The 16,030-nt window shown below is 31.7% G+C and overlaps 1 protein-coding gene across 8 annotated transcripts in view; it reads right to left on the bottom strand.

The window, feature by feature from the left end:
- LOC134685208 (serine/threonine-protein kinase BRSK2-like) overlaps positions 1–16,030 on the bottom strand; it is a 58,516-nt gene that overhangs the window by 31,589 nt on the left and 10,897 nt on the right. For all 8 annotated transcript variants that reach the window (XM_063544710.1, XM_063544712.1, XM_063544709.1 and 5 more), the window contains exons 2-3: positions 10,769–10,863; positions 3,269–3,354 (exon numbers count right to left, since the gene is read on the bottom strand). In XM_063544710.1, coding sequence (XP_063400780.1) covers positions 3,269–3,354; positions 10,769–10,863 — 181 coding nt within the window. The remainder of the gene's footprint in view (positions 1–3,268; positions 3,355–10,768; positions 10,864–16,030) is intronic.

The raw sequence follows: 16,030 nt of genomic DNA, 5'->3' as shown, positions 1-16,030 counted from the left end.
TCTCCAAGGTATGAATGGACAACCTTGAGACATTGAATAAAGTTTATTTTCATAGGGAATATCTTGTCAACAGACTATAGAATATTCATCATTAGAAAAATCCACTTTCATTATATTCACATGAATCAAATACCAGAATACAAAACCCTGCAAAAACTGTATTTGGTTTGGCCTCCTTAGCACAAGGTTAAGGCCATATCAATATGAATGACTTATTTGACATTTTTTTAATTATAACTTTAGACAGAAGTCATCCTATTAAAATTACATGTTTATATGCATTTTAATCAAGAGTACATCAAATCAATCTTTTAAGTAATGATTTTCAATTATCACTAACTAGTTTAAAATTTTAGAATATTCAAATAAATTAAATTCAATATTCTGTTTCTGCTCAATTGATTTAAATGTCAGCTTCTATACAAAGATGTTCACCAATCAATGATGTTTTATTGAAGAAACTCAACTTGCATTTTAATGCCCTGCTTTCCTTCAAAAAGTCTTAAAAACAGCCTATGTTTTAGAGTACATCTGTATGCTGAAACTTAGATAAATCAGTATGCTTTTCTACTATCAGCACTAATAAGATCTAGGTTAGCAATCCTTTTTTCTTGGAAGTGGTAAATTCTAATATCTACTAGTGGTTAAAAGTTATAAAATCAAGACTTATTCCTTGTCTGGACCTTATATGCTGCATGTAATTAATTGAGGCAACAATAATGTTTATTAAAGCATAACTGATCATTCTCTAAAAGATAGGCACCTTCCCTCAGTTGTTCAGGAATCAAGATTATGCACTTACGGAACATAAATTATTTAAATACTACCCTACAGAATGGCGATTATGCAAGTGCTGTAAACTTTTAATAGAGCAGGGATACAGGCACGCCTTCTATCTATATAAATTATAAAACTGTGCAAAATTGACAATATTTTCTAGTGAAAGACATGATTACAGAAATGATGTATGAGTGCTGTAAAATTTACCTCCCCTCCCCTCAGAAATGATTATGACCTTATATTTTAAGTGATTACAAACTATTCCAATGTGCTTTAACCTTGGTAAAGAAACCCCAGGATGACAATTTATGGGCAATTATTTTTTTGTCATCAGAAAATATCTGTAGACAATTTTTATTAACAAAGGAGACAGACTGGCCAATAGACTCAAGGCTAAGCATTTATAAACAATTAAATAAATGTGTTATCACCTTCATAAAAAACAGAAAGCTTTTTATAGAATTGATTTTATAGTTTTTATTTGTTAAACGGTAAAGTGACTGATAGAACCACTGATCGCAAAAGAGAAGAGTGATTGAACAATTACAAGTACAATAAATATAATTATGGTGTTGTTTGTGCTGTTTTCTATAGACACGATTGGTGACAAAACAGATACATGTTTGAATGGTGTTGTTTGTTCTGTTCTCTATAGACAAGAATGGTGACAGAACAGATACTTGTTTGAATGGTGTTGTTTGTTCTGTTCTCTATAGACAAGAATGGTGACAGGATAGATACCTGTTTGAATGGTGTTGTTTGTACTGTTTTCTATAGACACGATTGGTGACAGAACAATACATGTTTGAATGGTGTTGTTTGTACTGTTTTCTATAGACAAGAATGGTGACATAACAGATACATGTTTGAATGGTGTTGTTTGTTCTGTTCACTATAGACAAGAATGGTGACAGAACAGATACATGTTTGAATGGTGTTGTTTGTTCTGTTCTCTATAGACAAGAATGGTGACATAACAGATACATGTTTGAATGGTGTTGTTTGTGCTGTTCTCTATAGACAAGAATGGTAACAGAACAGATACATGTTTAAATGGTGTTGTTTGTGCTGTTTTCTATAGACAAAGAGTGGTGACAGAACAGATACCTGTTTGAATGGTGTTGTGTGTTCTGTTCTCTATAGACAAGAATGGTGACAGAACAGATACCTGTTTGAATGGTGTTGTGTGTTCTGTTCTCTATAGACAAGAATGGTAACAAAACAGATACATGTTTGAATGGTGTTGTTTGTGCTGTTCTCTATAGACAAGAATGGTGACAGAACAGATACATGTTTGAATGGTGTTGTTTGTTCTGTTCTCTATAGACAAGAATGGTAAAAGAAACAGATACATGTTTGAATGGTGTTGTTTGTGTTATTCTCTATAGACAAGAATGGTGACAGAACAGATACCTGTTTGAATGGTGTTGTTTGTGTTATTCTTTATAGACAAGAATGGTAACAGAACAGATACATGTTTGAACGGTGTTGTTTGTGTTATTCTCTATAGACAAGAATGGTGACAGAACAGAAACATGTAATTATTTCGGTCACTTTGTACTTTAACAGATTTATTTTGTGCAAAACAGAATAATGTTTGCTATAAGCTGTTTGGATAAGGAAAGATTTATGAAAATCATGTTTCCTGGCTTATGAATATCAATAATCTTCAAATTACTGTCATTGGATGTCAAGTTAAAACCATATTATTTACTTTAGAGTGTGCAATGAGAATGATTTATGAAAAAAAAAGATCCACCATTGTTTATATAAACTGCCAGTTATGTTGAATTCTCTTATGAGCTCCCTTGAATTACAATGTTTTATAGTAATAGTACATTTTCAATCATATCTTAGATACAAACATTTAAACAATTTATGGTTGAAAAGAACACCTAAATTTTCATGATTTTATTGTCTGCACTTTCTTTGTAAGCAAAGCAGAATCCAGAAGGGCATCTAGTCTTAGAACACAACATTATTTAAAAGCCATGCATGTCTTTCGAAAAATTATTCAAACTTAAATCTTAATTGAATTAAAATTCAAAGAACAAATTCTGCAGCTCCAATATCAGTTTTAATAGTTCTACATACTGTAAATTTATCTTTTTTTCTTTATGTTCAGGAAAAAAAAGTGTAAGATTTATTAAAATGCTGCTATCTATTCAATACATGCTTTGTTAAATTAAATTTAACAAAGCATGTATTGAATAGAATATGCATCTGCAAATGCACTTGTTTTAATATACATCTCTTAACGAGTTAACCAAAGTACATTATTCCACTCAACAAAACTGTAAAATGGTAATAAATCATTTCTTACTTCTAAATGCAACATGTGCCCAGCCAAGCGAGGAGCATTAGAATATCTTTTAATACATAGGCAAAATGACAAGCTTGTTTTTTTGCAATAAAAACAATCAAAGTTAGCCAGATGACAACCTAATGACCTATTCTACTTCCTTGTTCTCTAGTTAATGATACCTACAAGTATTTTTTGTTTTCATATACGTCAAATAGTCCTAGCACATGTGGATGTTCTATAAGCTTCATGATGGCTATTTCTCTTTCAACCTACAATAAAATAAATACACTTGTTAATGATTTTTATCAAATTTATATTCTAAGAAAAAAATTCAAATAAAACAATTATCAACATCTACCTGAATATAATCAGGCTACAATAGAGGATGACTTAATGAAATTAGGTTCAAGCTTTTTGGAGAACACTAATTTATCACCTTTGAATCCTAAAAACACATTCTGTTACTATTTATTCCTATGATATCAAATATTCAATGAGTGATGTACTTTAAAACAAAATGAAATTAACTATCCAAAAAACTATATATTTTTCTTCAAAGTTGTTGAAAACTATAAAAACTCTCAACCAAACTTGGTTGATATCATGAAATTTTTGTTTTTTTTCAATGGTACCGTAAAAATGATGGCATCAAGGTAATGAACAGAATCTTAGTTGCCAGCAGCATGAATTAATGAACTTGTTGACATCAAGCATTACAATGCAGACAGACTATACCAAGAAGTCTATCCTCTCAATTATCAACAAATCTTTTGTTCATTTGTTATTTAACACAAAAAGGATAAAGTCCTTATCTGTCTTATTTCTGTAATTAAGACAACAATGCTTAATCATTAGCTTGTATTTACATACTAAATAACAGTTCAGAGCAATGCCCTTTAAATGCATATGACTTATCAAACTATTTACTATGTAATTTCTTTTTCCTTTCTCATTTCAATTTAGTACATCTGCACCATTTTAGCTTTTACTGACTTTCAGAACCAACGGTAGTAGTAAATTTATGTTCAAATCGCCAAAACATATTCCTTTCATTGGTATTGCCAGAAATTCTTTCGATTTGGTAAAAAATATTTACCACCTCTTTATGAAAACAGCTCAGAAATTCCTACTATCCCCTTCTCTAGTTATGTGGTGTATTTTTTATTCTAGCATGCAGAATTTCTAGTATCCAAATGCACTTATATCTAATCCTTCTGCACACTTGTTTGTTTTTCTGTTGGAAATGATTAGTATTCTGGTTTGTGTTAAACCAGAATTCATTTGGTACAGTAGACATAAAGAAATCAGAATTCATATAAATAATTGCCATAACTTAAATATCAAGGGATTTAAACACCATAAATATATGGCATTTTTTTCTAAAAGATGTGGTGTTGTTCTTTCTGTTGAGTTGACCTCACAACCTATTATTCTGCTGACCCAATTCATTATAAAACCTTTGATAGTATTCCTGAATAAATCTGGATTCATGATACTCAATTTTTATAAAATATCATTATTCTTTCATTGTAATATTTTATTGAATTGCTGGTATTGTATCATAATAGGAAATTTGTTCTTCATTTAAGTAAATCAAAAATTATCAATAAAAATAAAATTATGAAGAAAACAAAACAGACATTATCAAATATAAAAGCAAAGTTAGAACTGCCTCCGATAACTTATATTGGAACTGATTAATCGATAGACAACATTGATTCTGTTGAAGTTCAAGGCAGATTTAATAAAGGGAGCTATACAACACAATGTATATATTCTAATTAGCAAATACCACAAAATTTCTTCAGTGTAAGTTATTTTCCCTATAGAATCTTATCCATGGAAAATGTAGGCAGAAGACCTTGGCATCATAGAATGTTCTGGTTATGTAAACACTTAATACAAAGTTAAACATTATTATACAACATACAAGTGACTTAATTTATCTAAGACATTTCGTAAAAAACCTTCCTAAGGGAATAACTTGCATGTAATATAACAGATTTCCCTAAAGACAATAACTGGTTTTGGAATATAGCTTATATCAGATTTCCAAATGGATTATGGCTGTTTATATCAAACTCTGTAAGACATAAGAGAAACTTATTCTTTTTTTTTTCAAGTAACCAAAAATTGTGGTTATTTTTTTTATTTTAAATTACCCCCAAAGGACTACTTAAAAAATAATGGCAGTAAACACAGCTGTATCAAATTCATCTGTTTATCTATGGAAATAATTCAAACAGAAAAACATGTAAAAATAATAATCCTCAACTTGTAAATTTTTGTTCTAAGTCTTTAGTGTAATAAGGTAAATGCCATTTCACAAACACTGGTATTGGGGATTTTAGATGAACAAACAATAAACCAATTTCATTACAAAATAATTGAACACTTGAATATTAAAGAGTTCATTGTCTACATTCACTCTCATATTATTGTGCTAATACATGTTCCAGATAAACAAGACTGCACCCCTTATCTTATTGATTTTGTATTTACATTGTATTATAGATCAAATTTATTCTTCAGTGTATATTCACTTGTTTGTGTTGATATGTTCTTGATTGAGTTAAGCCATTTCAATTGATTTTTTATAGTCCATCCTTCTATGTTGTAATGTACAGTATTGTTTTAGGTAGAGTGAAGGTTGGTACCTATTAAAATGTTTAAACCCTCTGCATTTGTTTTCATCTGTCCTCATTCAGGAATCTGTTGTTCAGTGGTTGTATTGTAGTTTGTTGATATGGTTCATAAGTGTTTGTCGTTTTTTATATAGATTAGACTGTTAGTTTTCCCATTTGAATGGTTTAACACTAGTAACTTTGGGGCCCTTTATAGCTTGTTGTTTGGTGTGAGGCAAGGCTCTGTGTTGAAGGCCGTAGATTGACCTATAATGGTTTATTTTTATAAATTGTTATTTGGATGGAGAGTTGTCTCATTGGCACTCATACCACATCTTCCTATATCTATTTAACAAATTATATGGCTTCCACAACCTTGTTGCAGGGCCAGCAAAATAACAAACATCAAGAAAAATTAAAAATGGAAATTCCCTTAACAAATGGCAAAATCAAGGCAAATACACCAAACAATAGAAAACAAAGTTCTGTCATATTCATGTCCTGACTTGGTAATTGCATTTATGTCATAAAATGTCATAATAAAATGCTCCGCAAGGCTCAGCTTAAAAGGGCAGCAGAGGCTGAACCCTGCAAAGTTTGGGCAAGTATGGACACAACATTTAAGGTCAGAATTTGAATTGTGATTGAATATTTGACACATCATAGGTTTTGACACACAATCAATGTGGTCTAAGCACTATTTTTTTTTTACCTATTATGGTCCAATATCCAAAATCAAAATACATGGTTAGATCCAGCATATCAAAGAACATCATACATTCAATTTTTTGTTGAATTTTGGACCCTGATTTGGACCAACTTGAAAACTGGGCCCATAATAAACAAGAGGCTGTCACAACAACAGCAAACCAGATTTATTAACATTTATTTGAGTCCGGGCAATACATGTATCACAAGAACCATTACTGATGAATGGTGAAAGTGAAAATCGTCAATATCAAATTTGACCTCCATTTTATCATCAGTATCAACATATTAAAATTTGAAAAGCTTAGATTGAATGGTTCATGCGTAAATGCAACAACGTGAATGGAAACACCATTTCACGATCATTCAAGAGCCATAACTCATGAACGGTAAAAGTCAAAATCGTCATTATTTAACTTGACCTCTATTTTGTCATCAGTAACAACATATAAAAATTTCAAAAGCTTTTATTGAATGGTTCATGAGAAAATGCACGGACACGACTGGAAATACCATTTTTCAATCTTTTAAAAAGAACCATAACTCCTGAACGGTAAAAGTCAAAATCGTCATTATTGAACTTGACCTCCATTTTGTCATCAGTAACAACATATTAAAATTTGGAAAGCATTGGTAGAACAGTTCATGCATAAATGCAGAGACACAACTGGAAACTCCATTTTTCAATCTTTCAAGAACCATAACTCCTGAACAGTAAAAGTCAAAATTGCCATTATTGAACTTGACCTTCATTTAGTTGTCAGTAACAACATATTAAAATTTTAAAAGCTTTGGTTGAACGGTTCATGAGTTAATGCACGGACAACATTTGATTGCCGCCTGCCCGACTGACCGCCCGCCCGCCCGCCCACCGTACATTCCCAAATCAATAACCGACATTTTTGTCACAAAAATCCGGTTAAAAATCTAAATACACTGTACATGTTAAGATCCAGCATATCAAAGAACCCTGAGAAATCTTTTTTGCTGAAATCAAACAAAGTTTTATTTTGAACCCTTTGGACCTAAATGTAGACCAATTTGAAAACGGGACCAAAAATCAAAAAATCTAAATACGCGGTCAGATTTGGCATATCAATGAACCCCAAAAATTCTATTTTTCATGAAATCAAACAAAATTTAATTTTGGACCCTTTTGATCTCAATGTGGACCAATTCAAAAATAGGGCCTGAAATCCAAAAAACTAATACTTGGTTAGATTCAGCAAATCAAAGAACCCCATATATTCAATTTTTATTGAAATCAACCAAATTTAATTTTGTACCCCAATTTGGACCAACTTGAAAACTGGGCTCATAATCAAAAATATAAATACACGTTTAGATTCAGCATATCAAATAACCCAAAGAATTTATTTTTTTTTAGTTAAAAAAACAAACTAAATTTTATTTCAGACCCTTTGGACCGTAATGTAGATCAATTTGAAAATGGGACCAAAAATTAAAAATCTAAATGCACCGTTTGATTTGGCATATCAAAGAACCCCAAGAATTCAATTTTTCATAAAATCAAACACAGTTTAATTTTGGACCCTTTTGATCTCAATCTCCTAAGAATTCAAGAATAATACCCCATTGAAAAATTGTTAAAAAAAAATAAGCAATATAGAAAAGTATTGTTTTGGCCCCTAATTCCTAAACAGTGAGGGCCATGACCCCCAACATATCACAACCTTGCTTTTTTGGTATGGAACCTTATGGTACAATTCCAGAAAGATCCATACACTTACACACAAGTTATTGTCTGGAAACTATAAAAATTCTTATTTGGGCCCCTTTTTTGGCCATTAATTCACAAACAGTTGTGACCATAGCCCCTAAAATCCATCCCAACCTTACCTTAGTTTAGTGGTTATAAACCTTGCGTTAAAATTTTATTGATTTCTATCAAAGTTATTAACCGGAAACCATCTGTCTTCGGAAAACCTTGATGAAGATGACGACAACAACTTGATATATAGGACCAAAAATTATGACCACAATGACAATGTGATACCTATTTACAAGGTGTATAAAAAGTCATACATGTCATAAATGTCATATATGTCATAAATTGTCATATCTATCCTTCCCACATGCAGGTTGCCTTTTATGTAACATCGACTTCATTTGAACTGTGGTGGAAAGTTGCCTCATTGGTAATCATACCATATCTTCTTTATCATATCATTATATTTTGGGTTGTTGGGTTGCTGTCTCTTCAATGTACAACCCATAACCTTTTATTCATATTAAAGCCTTCTTATTAATGGTAGGAGAGGGTTGCCTATTCTATTGATAAGACCTTCTAGTAATAGTTAAGATTAACAAGAGATGTTTTGAGTTGGGTTTCCTTTTTCCTCATTGGTCTATTAACACAATAGAAGAAGTTTGTACTAGTTTCATGATGTAAATTTTGTAGATTTTTCCTACATTTATTTGTAGTAATGTTTTTACGAGTGGATAGTATTGATGAAATGTATTTGAAACATACAAACCAAACAAAATGTGACAACAACAGATTAAAATTAATCTTCAAGTAAAGATTTGGTATAAATATTTTCCCAAGATGATTGAGCTTAATTTTTTCAGACATCAATTACTGTGTTTTAAATGATGCATTAATGAGACCAAAGCAAGGATGTAACTATAGGAAACTCCCCTAGATTCACAATTTCTCTTGGAATTATCAAAGATCTGTATTATCTAGCATTATTTCCCCACCATACAGGAAACCAGTACTGAATAATTTCACTATCAATGCAGATATATCTCATTTCTGAAGATAAGAACATGTAACTCAGATTCAACTTTTTAATCAGATATGACAGAATGATTGAAGTTTCTATTTAATTTGATTTATTTTAAAATTTACACAGAATTTAATACACCAATATTGCACACTGCAACATCACAGCTAGATGTAATTAGTTTTTGAATTGTAAAAAACTTGAGTTTTCCACACCTGCTTATCCTCATCAGTTTGTTTATCTTCAACCAAATAATATTTCTATTAGGAAGCAATCACCAACAGCTTTCTAGCATAATTCAATTAATATTGCTGTACCCTGTACATCTTTATTATCAGGTTCATTAAGTATTAATTATTGATATCTGAAGTATTAGACTTTCGGAAGTCCAAGAATATCCAATACTGTGAAGTTTGATATTGTTCAACATAACGGAAAAGGGGTTGGAGGGTCCTGATCCTGAAATCCGGGGCTTAAAAACATGAAATCCTGAGGTCCCGAAATTCGAAAAAAAAGAATTCCCAGATCCAGAAAGATTCAATCCCGAAATCATGAGCTTAATAACACCCAATCCCAGAGTCCCGATACAGGTCCTATCCCCCCTCATACCAGGGTAAAGGTTTTTGACTTTTCTTTTGGGTAAAGGTTTTAGACTTTTCTATTTAACCTGTGAAGGAAAACTTATTTTGTGGCACAGATCTTAAATTCTTTTCTTTCTTTTGAATTTTTTTTTCTCTCTTAGAAGTTTACCAATACTTTGTACTCGGTACTGGTTTATATCTACATATATAAAATAGCATATGTGGATCAAGGCTCTGTGTTGAAGGTCTTACATTGACCTATAATGGTTTACTTTTATAAATTGTTATTTGGATGGAGAGTTGTCTCATTGGCACTCACACCACATCTTCCTATATCTATGTAAGTTAATGAATATCTAAACAATAACACAAATAACCAAAAAACATAAGGGTTCATCATACAGTCTTTAACAATAGTCAGGGTTCTTTACAATTTCATCAAGCTGTAAATCACCTCTGTCTAAACAGTTGAACACAAGTGTGCACACTCTAAATTACATCACTTGCTTAACTGATTATGCTAGTAAAGTCTTTAAGATAAAGGTTTGACAACATGTATCAAACAAAAAAACTTAACATTATCAATGATAACGTAAATTTGGGTAAGGTCAGATGAACATTCACAGACATACATGTACACTTGACAATCCTTCATACACCAAATATAGCTGACTTATTGCTTACATATAGAATCTGAGAGCCATACCTAACCACAACAACTTAACATTGGCCATGCAAATGAAGTCAAGGTCAGGAAGCTGGACATGTTCACCTTACAGTCATTCCACATATCAAATAAAGGGATGCAAGAAATGAGGTCAAGGTCAGTTGAACCATAACTGACAGACATAGTCTTTGCAACAATCCATTATACCAAAAAAAGTTGTCCTATTTCCAATAATAAAAAGATGACAATTTGAAGAGATAAGATTTTTGCAAAGCAGAGGTAAGCTTTATCTCAGGTTTGACTGTATGCATTTTTTTTAAAACACTCGATGAAATCTTTATATTTTTTTTTACCTTCATTAAGACAGATTCACTAAGTTTCTCTCTATTGACAATCTTTATGGCTACACGTTTTCCTGACACACAATGAACACCAAGCTTCACAAGACCTAAAATAAAGAATAAAATCAAAGTTAGACACATATAAAAATGTTTGTTTACATACATATTTGTTTGAATAACAATAAATTCTGAGCATATTACACAAAATGTATTACTGGTACATGTATTTATATGGTATAGTTTTGAGAGAATTTATTCTTCCACAAATTCAAAAAAATAATACATGATAAAATACAAATTTCTTATATACATGTACATGTATGTATGAAATGTCTTCAAGAATGATACCAACCACTGATTTGTTTAACCAATAAACAAGGATATAAAAGCTTTAAAATACATTTGACAAATACATATTTTCTGACCCACTCAAGAACAAACCTATGATTTTCTGATAAAAAAAAACCAACAAACTGTCCAATTTACAACTTGATAATGATATACATATAAACGGACATTTATCTTATCAATAAAGCATTTGTTTGTTCCTTAAACCCCATATGCAAGAACCAAAACCAATCATTTGTGCGTTCCATTACAAAAGTAAAACCCCAAATGCAAGAGTCATGATCACATTTCCAAGCATTGCTCTATTTCACAAATTTTAAACCCACAACCAATTTGTTGAATTACTTGTCTGATTTTAAAAACCCACAGTGCAACAAGGAAATGCAAAATATATGGATAATGTCCCCCTAGCAAATGAAAGATCTTAAAGAAGGGTTCATAAGAAGGAGTTTGCTAGTACTATATTGCAGAACATAAGCTGGTCCAAAATAAGGCAATGCTGAAATTTTGGACAGTGCAACAATGACTCAGACTGAATTAACTCAGACTGAGTTAACTCAAACTATAAACTTGCATATGTACAGTAAGTACATCTTTATGATTGATCTATATTATAGACTTAAAAGACAATATTATAAAATAAAGAACCTCAATCTGAAAAAAGTTACTGACATATATATAATATTGATTTATGGTTTGTAACAATCGGCAATGACATTGAAAGCAGAAACTATATAAAAAAAAAAAAAAAAAAACCCACACATTTCTATCACATCTACTGATAGTAAGTACACTGTAGTTCTTCATTATGTAATCTTTCTTTTGAAACCAGGAAGTAAAGTTTGTCTGATACATCAGGGTGGTAATGGGGCTATCACGAAGGATGATTGATGATGAAATTATTGCTGATACAACTTAGTTAAGTTGGTCAGGCTACAGACTGTCCGATGTAATGAATTGTCTTTGAAAAGTTAGCATATAATCATTGGCAAATTCATTCCTAAATATGTTTTTTTTTCTTACTTGACAGAGGCGGATTAAGGGGGAGGGGGCACAGGGGGCCATGAACCCCCCTTTTTTGAAAAAAATTGGTTGCTTATATATGTGGCTTATATAGGGAATCACTGAAGCGTGACTGGAGTAGGTCCCCACTTATAAAAATTTCTAGATCCGCCAGTGCTTTAGTATCAAAAAGAATCGACTTTCAACAAAAAACCTTCAAAATACTGAAGAATTAACATTTTTTTCCAAATGACAATTGCCTTTTGTTCTCCATCTTTTGATGTCGGATTGACAGCTGATCACTGATTATAATGGTTATAGTATGATGCATATTTTACTTGCATATTCACAAATAGTGTCTTTGTTCACATGCATTCCCAAATCAATTTAAACCTAACAGACAAAGTAGCTCTTTAGAAACATGAAAGGTAACATGAACAAAAGTACCATCTTGGTATGATATATAATACAGCACACCTGCCGTCAGTGTAATTAACTCAAAATTATAGAAAACTTCCTGGAATAAAATAGTAATCACAATGTTACGAAAGCAACAAATTCCATTGATATGAGATAGAAAGTCCACATCTATTGATCTGTAGGAGTTAAAAGAGAAGTCATAGTATTTATAATTATTCTATAATGTACAACTCAAACTGTTTAAATAGTACATAATTATTAACAGTAACTGTGAGACAGCAGAAATCACCAAAAATATATGACAGCACATCAGACTTTTTGAACCACATAAGCCCTTAAAAAGTAAAAAGACATGTACATGTACATGCAAAAACATACAACTGAAAATATCACTTTATGCTAAAGATGTCATGAATTTTTTTTTTTTCATATACAGTGTATTTATAAGAGGAGTCACAAATGGAAGAAATATCATGTTATAATGTATCCACTTTACCAAATATTGCAGTATTTGTTCCGATAGCTATAGAAATGAAGGGTATAACAAATTTGTTTCAAGAAAAAAGTTTCTAGAGGAACATCTATCAGGCAGTACAATTTGTCAAATATATGCTTTGACAAGATTCATTGATTTTTTTTTATGTTTTGAATTTTTGTTCAGTGGATACATATTTGCCCTGTACAGTGCAGATACAACTAGTTTATGTCATGCCAAATTTTCATGAGAAGGGGCCCGCTCCAGTCATGCTTTAGTGATTTCCTAAATAATTAAATACCATTGAGATGAACGCCATCTCTGTGGACCCCGCTGTCAATAACGTGGGGTAAATAAGTTTTATTGACCTAGGAAGTTGTACATACATCATGCCACACCCTCTGGTGTTGGTTAAAATGGATGTCAAGTATAATATTTGAAATCATAACGGTTCTCAAGATATAGAGCGGACATGATCTTCACCACAGGACACTGGGTTGTCAACTGAAACCAAAGTTTTTTTTACCTTGACCTTTGACCTAGGAAGTTGTACATACAACTCTGGTGGTGGTTAATAAACATGTAAAGTATAAAGTATGAAATCATAATGGTTCTCTAGATAGGGAGCGGACACAAGGTTAAAGTGTTACGGACGGACAGACTGATCACTATAGGGCGACCAGCCTAAAGGTTGGGCCCTAATTCAATTTTACCCACTTAACTGGAGGACCAGGCCCACTACTGACATAACAAAATGAACGTATGTCCAAAAAAAATAATTAAAAAAAGATTTAGACTTTTGGACTGAGCACTTGCACTCTCAATTTCATCATTGGTCGACCATATCAAGAACAGAACTGTTTTTCCTGGATAACAAAACATAACAAAGAACTGGCCAGTTTCAACAGTCAATTAACAAGCTTATTAGATTTCCAGACAGGCTAGTTAAGGTAACACAACTGGTCATCTAAATACTTATCAATCGTGTGTAATGAAGTAAATGATGGCTTGACTGAAGAAAACATTACTCAATTGATAGCAATCAGTGGGGTACAAGTCAGAAAAAAGAAATAATGAACAGTAGATAAGACATTCACAAGCAACATGAGCAAGTAATATTGTAGTGCAAGTTTAAAGTCCAATGGACTTTCAATCTAACTTCTGCATTTTTTGCAGATTCAGCATTAATATGACGTTCAGGGGAATATACATGTATATACAAAATGTATATACCAAAACTCGCTCAAATATACATGTATACCAAAACACACTCATGTTTGAATAATGCATCCAGATTGAGTAATATGTCTTTGAATACATTTTACCATCTATTTAGCTAGCATATTTTGTTATCCACAAGATCGAAACTCACATCTTTAAAGTACTGCTATTTAAATTTTAATTGTTAGTCATTCTATGAGAGTCTCAGAGAAGAATAGGTTTATGTAAAATGAAGAACAGTAACCTTCATAAATTCATATGTGCATGTATATATGGCCTGATTTAATTTATGTACATAAAACTAAACAAAAAACAAATATGATATACAGCAACAACCTTACTCATTTGGGACATCAATTTCTATATGAAAAAAACAACAATAACCAAATTCCAAGTAACCTTTTTGTCATGTATACAGCAAGGGTAAGCCATAGAGTGCATGGCCATACCCGTAGCCAGGGGGGTTCGAGGGGTTACTCCCCCCCCCCTTGACAACAAACAATCACTGTTAAAGTCAATGTTCTGTTTGAATTGTTACTGTTAAAGTTGAGTTTGTGAGTCCAACAAACCCCCTTTGGAAATTCATGGCTAGGGGCCTGAGGGCGTTAGTACAAATCCCCTTGAAAACAAAAAGCGCCTTTAAAGTCAACATTCTGTTTGAATTGTTACTCTAAAAGCTTAGTGTGATTGTATTTAACCCCCTTTGAAATTCCTGTCAGTACACAATTTTTGTTGATTATAGTTCCCCATGGTTTGATTAAATCCATTGTAATAAATATAACTGTTATCCTGGTTATTTTCTGCTTTTCTGATGTAATGGGTACTCAATACATGAATTGTTGTCAGTAATAACACCTGTTTCTCTTCTACCCCCTTTTCAACTGGTGGTTTTTAATGTGCATGTAAGGTTTTCCGTAACAAGAGAGCCGTGGTGTAGTGGTTAGTGCATCGGACTACTAACACAAAGGTTCCTGGTTCGATTCCCGTTTGGGATGAAAATGGTAATTTTTGAAATCTCAAGAAGAGATTTTATATGAATTTATAGGGTTAAATATACTTACCATGAAATTACATTTATATTATATAGAATATGTTTGCTTTCACAACATGTTCTCATCGCAATTAACTAGGTGATTAAAAATTACATCCATGAGATGTACTCACCTACGTCATAGTTCACCTGTGTAACATACACTAGCTTTAGTTTTAATTTGTCTTTTAATTGAATAATTTCAATTAAGTGAACAAAAAACTGAATTTATTCCAGGGGTGGTGGTGGATTGTGGTAAGTATATTTAACCCTATAAATTCATATAAAATCTCTTCTTGAGATTTCAAAAATTACCATTTTATATGAATTTGGTTAAATATACTTACCATGAAATTACATTTATATTATATAGAATATTTACTGATTAACAAGCAGTATTTCATTTGGTGGAGGATAAATTCTCTCACACACATACAATTTCAACATAGAAAAAAATAATGTGAAATTTTTTAAAATGTAACTCCATTAAATTTTTGTAAATACGGATATTAGTAAAAACCGAAATTACTGAATTTATTATACAATGAAGCTATGCTGCATAACTATATGTATCAATGGCAAACTTTGCAGATTGTATAAATACAAGTATGCAAAATTAATAGACTTGATGTAGAGTTGTCTCAATGGCACTCACATGTATATATATATACCCCATCTTTCTATATCTGATGAATAAATAATCTGCAGGTCAGTATAGAAATAATTATATTAAAGCTCCTTCATTATGAGCTAAATGTGTTGTAATATTTATGCAACA

This window comes from Mytilus trossulus, chromosome 9 (assembly GCF_036588685.1).
Source record: "Mytilus trossulus isolate FHL-02 chromosome 9, PNRI_Mtr1.1.1.hap1, whole genome shotgun sequence".
Lineage (NCBI taxonomy): Eukaryota > Metazoa > Mollusca > Bivalvia > Mytilida > Mytilidae > Mytilus > Mytilus trossulus.
The sequence above is the reverse complement of the archived record's forward strand: the minus strand, read 5'-3'. Positions and strand labels throughout refer to the sequence as shown.